The 8,694-nt window shown below is 23.0% G+C and overlaps 1 protein-coding gene across 1 annotated transcript; it reads left to right on the forward strand.

Moving 5' to 3' along the window:
* Positions 1 to 249: 249 nt before the first annotated feature.
* On the forward strand, positions 250 to 7,762 carry LOC122512542. Its single transcript, XM_043628441.1, has 5 exons — positions 250 to 332; positions 490 to 545; positions 5,272 to 5,442; positions 6,120 to 6,268; positions 6,835 to 7,762. Exons 1-5 carry the CDS (start codon positions 306 to 308, stop codon positions 7,134 to 7,136), a joined length of 705 nt encoding a protein of 234 aa, XP_043484376.1. The 5' UTR covers positions 250 to 305; the 3' UTR covers positions 7,137 to 7,762.
* The last annotated feature ends 932 nt before the right edge of the window (positions 7,763 to 8,694 follow it).

The following is an 8,694-nucleotide window of genomic DNA, read 5'->3' on the forward strand; positions in this document are numbered from 1 at the left end:
CTTTTTATTAACACTAGTAATTTGGTTTATCTATAATGAATATTTGATTTGTTGATAATTTATTTAATCTCCCGCCGTGTGCCAGTGAACTCTGTAAAGTGAATGAGCGAGAAAAAGATAACAAAGAGAGGAAAAAAAAATTTTTTTGTCAAGTGGGAAGGGAGTTGGTAAGTGTGAGTGTAATGGGAGATGGAAAAAAAGACGAGAAAAGGAAGTAGCTCTTATAAACAGATCCTGTTTGGTAGCAATTCTCAGTTTGTTATGCATTTCACGTGGACGTTAGACGCCCAGAAAACTGGGGCATCATGAAGAAGACGCGTCTCATTTTCGTAGTAATTCACTTTTATCGTTTCTGCTACTTTTTTTTGTCTATTTTTCTCAATTTTTAGTGTTAGAAGTGATACTCTCTACTTTTAATTTTTTTTTAATTTACAAATTTTATTACTTTTCTTTTCGTTTTAATTATTTAAAGAAGATTATTCTTTATAGATGTTCTGGCTTTTGTTATTGCTCGTTGCTTCAGCAGAGGGGACAATTTTCGAATAGTACGTACAGTTTATAGATAAGTACACGAAATTAGTAATAGTAATATTAATAATTTTAATAGTAAAAATACTAGTAATAATAATAATTGTCGTAGCAATAATGATATTAATAATAATAATAGTAATGCTAGTAGTGGTAATAATAATAGTAATAGTACTACTACTAGTAGCAGTGATAATCATAATAGTAATATAATAATAGTACTAATACTAGTAGTAGTAATAGTAATAATAGAACTACAACTAGTAATAATAGTACTACAACAAGTAATAATAACACTAATAATAATAATAATAGCACTACTAGTAGTAACAATAGTAGTACTATTAGTAGTAACACTACTAATAGTAGTAGTACTATTAGTAGTAACACTACTAATAGTAGTAGTACTATTAGTAGTAACACTACTAATAGTAGTAGTACTATTAGTAGTAACAATAGTAGTACTATTAGTAGTAACACAACTAATAATAGTAACAATACTAATAGCAGTACTAGTAACACTACTAATAGTATTAGTACCAGTACTAGTAACACTACTAATAGTAGTAGTACTATTAGTAGTAACAATAGTAGTACTATTAGTAGTAACACTACTAATAGTAATAGTACTATTAGTAGTAACACAACTAATAGTAGTAACAATACTAATAGCAGTACTAGTAACACTACTAATAGTATTAGTACCAGTACTAGTAACACTACTAATAGTATTAGTACCAGTACTAGTAATACTACTAATAGTATTAGTACCAGTACCAGTACCAGTACTAGTAACACTACTAATAGTATTAGTACCAGTACCAGTACTAGTAACACTACTAATAGTATTAGTACCAGTACTAGTAACACTACTAATAGTAGTGATATAGTAGTAACACTACTAATAATAGTAATAACACTACTAATAGTAGTAGTAACACTACTAATAATAGTAATAACACTACTAATAGTAATAGTGACACTATTAATAGTAGTATTAATAATAGTAGTGAAACTATTACTAGAAGTAGTGATAATAATAGAAATAATAGTAGTGAAACTATTACTAGAAGTAGTGATAATAATAGAAATAATAGTAGTAATACTACTACTAGTAGTAGTAATAATAGTAATAGTATCATTAGTAATAATAACAGTAATAATAGTAGTAGTATTATTAGTAATAATAACAGTAATAATAGTAGCAGTAATAATAAAATAGGAAATAGTAATAAAATAATTTAACAAAGGATGGTGGCAATAATATTTAAATAATAGTTATATTCCATATGTTACAATAATTCTAAATAGCAACTAACAAAAATTAAATGCTACACGAGATAAATAAATACAGATTTACAGAAATATGAAAATACAGAATGGTATTAAAAAGTACAGAATTTCTTTACCCTTAAAAATATAAAACTCATTTTTATTGTGGATTTAAATTTCGAAATTTTGTACAATTATTAATTTTATGTTCACCTATATTAATTTTTATTGTTTATTCTTTTTTTCATTTAAAGTAATACACACACGACAAATACATTTATGTGATATATGTGTGTATGCATATAAACGCAGACAAGTTCTCTTGTTTTCCCTTTCAGTTAGCCGATTAATGTTTACCGGTGCGTTTGGCAGGCCAAAAGCCGCAGTTTCTTCGAGCGTAGCGATAAATTACCCAAACCGGCTAATCCGAATTAACCATAGTGTTGCAGGTCGGTTTCAATTGATTCAACCGTTTCGCGGCGCGGCGCGGATATTAGCTCGCACATCTCACTATTTTCAATTCTCTTGGAACAATACGATAATATGCCTTTGTGGGCTTTTCATTTTTATGTTTATTATTTTTTAATAATTGTTTCGCGAAATAAAAAATTTTTTTTTTTAATTTTAAATTTAGTTTTTTCTATATTTAAACAATTAAATTCATTGGAAAAATTTATTACGGTGAATAATTTCTTTTTAATTTTTTCATGCTGAATAATAATATGATAACAATAATAATAAAAATATTTTTTTAATTTGAAAAAAACGGTTTTAAAAAATAGCAAATAAATAATAAAAATAATAATAAGTTCCAAAGTTAAATATTTTAAACACTAAAAACGAAAAAATAAATATTAGGATTTAAAAAATCCCGCGTTAGAATTGATTGCCAGGGGGCGCCATTGACTCTCTCGCAAGCGGTAATGTTTTAGGTCGAATATTAGTGATAATAAGAAAAGTCAGAATAATAATAATAATTATATTTATAATTATAATTAGTTATAATACATATTATAAATAATATTAATAGACTTCGCACTCGATGATTAATTTTAAAAAAGTAACAAACAGTAGCTTTCAAACTAAATAAAGTAGTAAAAAAGTAGCTATCGAAAAATCATAAAAGAGTTTAAATATTTATAAAAATAAATTAATTCCTTCGATGAATTTTATAAAAAAAATTTTAATAATTCATTTCTTTCGACTAATTTTATGCAAATTCTAATTAAAATAATTGAATTTTTGAGATATGTTTATTATTTACAAAAATAATTGAATTCTTACGAAGAATTTTATAAAAAATTTTGTAATTAATTGAATTATGTTTGGAAATTTTATTAAAATAGGATAGATATTAAAAATCATTGAATTGTGAAAAGTTTTACAAAATAATTAAATTTTACAAAGAATTTCAATGAAAAAAAATGAAACTAATTGAATCATTGCGAACAATTTTATTTTAATTTTAAAATGAATTAAATTTCTGTGAAAAATTATTATTTTTGAAAGAAATTGAATTCTTCCAAAGAATTTAAATAATTGATTTTTTCGACTAATTTTATGCAAATTCTGATTTAAATAATTAAATTCCTAAGATAATTTAATTATTCATAAAAATAAATTGACTTCTTACGAAGATTTTTACAAAAAAATTTTCAAATAATTGAATTCTGTTTGGAAATTTTATGAAAATAGTAGATATTGAAAGTCATTGAATTGCGATAAGTTTTTAAAAATAATTAAGTTTTACAAAGAATTCTATTAAAATTTGTGTTTAAAATAATTGATTTCTTTCGAACAAATAATAATTGAAATTCAAATAATTAAATTTTTGGGAATAATTTTGTTATTTATCGGCATAATTGAATTCTTTTGAAGAATTATTTAAAAAAAGAATTGAATTGTTGTGGAAAACTTTATTTGTGAAAATAATTGAATTTTTCGATTAATTAATTTAAAATAGTATTAAAAATAATTGAAATTCTTCGATGAGTTTTATTATTTATGCAAATAATTGAATTCTTGTTTATAATTTTATGAAAATTTTTTTTTAAATAATTAATTTTTTCGATATGTTTTTGAAATTATATTCCAAATTAATTGAATTTCTATGGAAAATTTATTTTTTATGTAAATAATTGAATTTTTGATGAATTTTATTAATTTTTTTAAATAATTCAATTCTTTTGCGAACTTTTATAAAAATACTAGATATTGAAAATAATTGAATTTCAAATACTTTTTGAAAATAATTGAAATAATTGAATCGTTTTAAAAAAATTTGATTATAGTTTTTGAGAATAGTTTTTTGATTTCTAGTAGATGAGTGTGAAGCCTGTATTAATAATAATATTAAGAATAATAGTAATAAGAATAAAAATAATTAATAGAAACAATAAAAATAAGAATAGTAATAATAATATTACAAAAATATTGAACATTATTTTTCGTTCAGTTAAAAGCTGCGCATGTAAAAATAATCTAATTAAATGAAAAAACTTTTGTAAAATATTTCCGTCTACTTAACACTAATACTCTCATTAATATTTGCATATAATAATGATGTAATTAAAAATTTAAAAATACATAGCGAATAATGGGAAAATGTTTTTTGGGGTGTGGAAAATTTGAAAGTAACCTACATCTATATATATGTATATATAATTTATTATTTATGAGGAATTACGTTCAGAGGATTATGAATTATTTGTTCTCAGTGTGAGCACTTAATGATTTTGTTGCTGCTAATGGCGAATTAATTTTCAATTAGCTCAGCTGGTACCCATTGCATGCATTGTAGTCATTTTATTGAAGGATTAAATCACTCACTTTTAGTCTTTGTTCCAAAGCATAATTCTCATATTATTATTATCATTATTTTTTTTTTTTAAAATCCCTTTCGATTTAAATACAGATTTATCAGTAAATTTATGTTAATTCGCATATATTATTATTTCTCTAAATAATACAATTATTTTTCTTTCTTTTTAACCAGAATTATTCACAAATTGTCCATCATTTTTATTATTTTTTTTTATTTTGATTACAAATGATAATAAAATTATAAACAAATAATTTTTATTTTTATAATTTACAATTAAATAGATAATTTTAGAATTTGTTTTTATTTTTGCATTAAGATTTTTAATTTTTTTAATTTTCAATATAATAAATAATTTTTAATTATTTTCAACAGAAGTAGTAATGTTAATAATAAATACGGTTAAAAGGTTTAATTATGTTTTTTTAAATAGTGTATTAAATAGAAATTTATAAAGATTAGTAAAAAGAATTTTGTAACAAAAATGTAGTAATGAAAAAAAATAAAAAATAATAAATAAGTAAATAATAAAATAATAATAATAATGATATTAATTAGTTTGGAATAATAAGAGAATAATAATATTATTGAACGATTCTTAATAAAAAGATCTTCGCTTCTATAAATCAGTTGAAAATTTCTTTCATTAGCTCGAAGAATGCGTTAATTGACTTTTTTCAATCGTTGAGGGATAAAAAGGGCGATCAAAAATTGTGGAATGTTCATCATTATCATGTTCACTATTATCCTACTCCTTTGGAAGAATTAAATGCAAAACCGCTGCATGCACCGGAAAAGAGCCAATTAAATGAATTACATAGGTATTAAATTTTCGTATTTTTTTATTCCTTTTAAAATTTTTTAATTTGATTTTTTATTCAATTTTTCCTTTTTTCATTTTTATTATTCATTTTTATGTTATTATTTATTTTTATTTGTTTTTGATTTATTTTTTCGTTATTATTCAATTTTATTTATGTTTTTTATTCAGTTTACGTTATTATTATTTTTATTTATTTTTTTATTCAGTTTTATTCATTTTTATGTTTTATATTAAATTTTATTTACTAACGTCTATTTTTATTTACTATCATCAGGTTTTTAATTGCAACAACAAAAATAATAATATTGAAAAATGTTTGTTTTATATTTATTTTTATTTACTGCTTTATTTTTATTTACTATCATAAGGTTTTTAATTGCAACAACAAAAATAATAATAATAATAATAATATTTGAAAATAATAAAAAAAATGCCAAAGGTGACCTAATTTTTAAAAATTTCATTTCTTTTAATTTAAAAAATTTTTATTTATTTTTTAAAAATTCTTTTTACTTAATTTTTTTCTTGTTATTTTGGTTTAAACTTAATTTTACATATAGTGGTAAGGGTAGTTAAATTTTTTTATTTTTTTAAATTTGAAAATATTTTTTTTAAGAAGGGGGGGGGGGTTTAAGACCTTTAAAGAATTTACATTCGCTTTCTATAATTTCTTAGTGAATCTCTGAGATCAATGGGATGGACGGATCACGAGTATCCTGTTCCTGATCCAAAAGTAATTTTCCCATCGAAAGCAGAAGAAAATTGGCCAAAACCTAGTGAGGAAAATTCGCGAAAAATGTGGTCATGGGATAACAACGTATTTGGTGAGAAAATTAATTAAAAAGAAAGAAAGAAAGAAAAATAATTAAAAAAGAGCAAACACAAAAAAGCATAATTAAAAATTAGAAATAGAAATAGAAAAAAATTTAAAGTATAGAAAAATAAGAAAATAAATAAAAAATTTTAATTTGTGACGAACAAATTTCACTTGTTTCGACAAGTAGAATTCTTCTTTACCAGCTGTCGATAAAGTTGATAACTAATTTACCGACGGATGATAAAAGCACCACCTTCTTTATCCACTGTTGATAAAGTTGATATCTACTTTATCGACAATTCGTTGATTTTAATCTTTTTTGTTTCGACAAGTAAAATTTGTTTGTCTAGTTTCGGCGAAAATTTCTTTTTATGGTTTAAATTCTAAATATAATTGCCATTTTCATTTGATTCTCAATTTTTTCTAATTGTGAGAGAAAAAAAACTTTTCTTTTGAAAGAAAAAAATTTTTCCTATAATTTTTAAGTGATAAAAAAAGTCCCCTTGAAAAGAAAGGATATAAAAGGAGAATTTTCTTTTTTTTGCATGTTTCTTCTTTCTTTCCTTATTTTAGAAACGAAACCTGTATTACCAGTGGAACATCAACCAGTTTTGGTTCAAGTTCCTATTCATCAACAAATCGTCTTTCAACAACCACCAATTAAAGAGGAGAAAAAGCTGACATTTCTCGCTGCTCTTTTTCAGAAATTGCGTCGAATTACAAAAGCACTCTTTCACGTTGAAAAGCCACATGACGATTGCGACGATAGAAAAGACGTTGATGATAATGATCATAGTAGTAGTAGTGCGATAACCAATAAACTCAATAGTGGTTACGTGGTTTATTTAAATTCAAAGGCAAATCAAAGAGTTTAAAAGTTTTAAGGAAGTGAAAAAAATGCAAAAAATAAGAAAAAAATTCACCTATAATAATGAATAGAAAAAGAAAAATATATTTTTATGCGAATATCATCTGTGATAGCAGTCGAGAATTAAAAAGAAAACATTTTTTTAGTCAGACAAGTAGATTTTTTTACTGTATTATTTTTTCTTTTTCTTTAATTTTTTAGTTATCAAAATCTTCTTTATCGACAGATGGTAAACATATCATCTTCTTTACCCACTGTCGATAAAATTGATATCTAATTCACCGACGGATGGTAAAAGTACTCCCTCTCTTACTTACTATCGGTAAAGTTGATATCTACTTTATCGACAATCTGTCGATTTTTACACAATTTCCCATTATCGATTAAAAAACCTGTTTTCTTATTTTCTTTCCACTCGATAAAGTAGGTACTTCTTTTATCAACTGTTGGTAATTACTTTCATTTATTTGAATCATTTATTTTCCATTCGATTTGATAATCAACATGTCTATAATAACAAATTTTTAAATTATTGCGACCGAGAAATGATAAATTAATGTTAAACTATTATTTATTTTAATATTAAAAATTACTAGGGACAAAAAGAAGGGGTTAAATCTAGTTTAGTTTTAATTTGTAATCTAGAAATTATTTACTCAAGACTGAGCATTTGGCATTAGTGTTTAGGAAAAAAGTTGTAAATAGCAGTTGAAGTATTCTTTTTTTTAAATTAAAAAATTAAATATATTGTCGTTGTTATAATTATAAAAAAATTAATTATTAATAAAAATTTTAATTCCCTTTTTTATTAATTTCCTTATCCCCCCCCCTTTTTTGATAGAAAATTTACCATTTTAATAACTAGTGAAACAAGATGTACATTTTTTATTTAAACAAGAATTTTTTTTATTCAAATAAAAATATTTTTTTTACTTAAATAAAATTATTTTTTACATAAATAAAATTATTTTTCAAAATGTTTTTATTAAATATATAGTAATGCTGGGTTTTTTTTTACATATGACCTCTTGTGAAATCTCACTATACGTAGAATGTCACTCAAAAGTCGTTTGACAATCTCACGCGTCAATAATTAATATACTTTCACTTTGAGAACGTTATGAAAATACATGTATTTACTCTCGTTTATAATTTTTATCGTTTATAAACGTAAATTGTAAATTAAAAAATTTCTTCTCTCTTTTTTGTAGTTTTTTTTTAAATAATAACTTTCCGCAGACAAGTTCTTTTTCCGCTTCCGACAGAATCTTTATCGGACTAAATCTATTTTATTAAATTTTTTTTATTTATTTAACATATTTAATAATTAACAATCTTAGACATAATTAATATTATTACTATTATTTTACTATTAACATTATTTTTATTATTATTATTTAATACTAATATTGTTACTTTTCGTATTATTACTATAATTCGACCTAAAATATTACCACTTGCGAGAAAGACAGTGGCGCCCTCTGACCATCAATTATAACGCGGGTTTTTTTCAAATTTTTAAATTTATTTTATCATTTTTAACCATTTAATTTTATTTAGTTAAT

The sequence above is a fragment of the Leptopilina heterotoma genome, unplaced genomic scaffold (assembly GCF_015476425.1).
Source record: "Leptopilina heterotoma isolate Lh14 unplaced genomic scaffold, ASM1547642v1 Lhet_123, whole genome shotgun sequence".
NCBI classification, from domain to species: domain Eukaryota; kingdom Metazoa; phylum Arthropoda; class Insecta; order Hymenoptera; family Figitidae; genus Leptopilina; species Leptopilina heterotoma.

Excerpts from the sequence above, each read along its gene's own strand:
- LOC122512542 (XM_043628441.1), top strand. The coding sequence starts at position 306 with ATGAAGAAGACGCGTCTCATTTTCGTA. Across the intron at positions 5,443-6,119 it reads CAATTAAATGAATTACATAG|TGAATCTCTGAGATCAATGG; the intron begins GTATTAAATTTT and ends ATAATTTCTTAG. Across the intron at positions 6,269-6,834 it reads ATGGGATAACAACGTATTTG|AAACGAAACCTGTATTACCA; the intron begins GTGAGAAAATTA and ends TCCTTATTTTAG.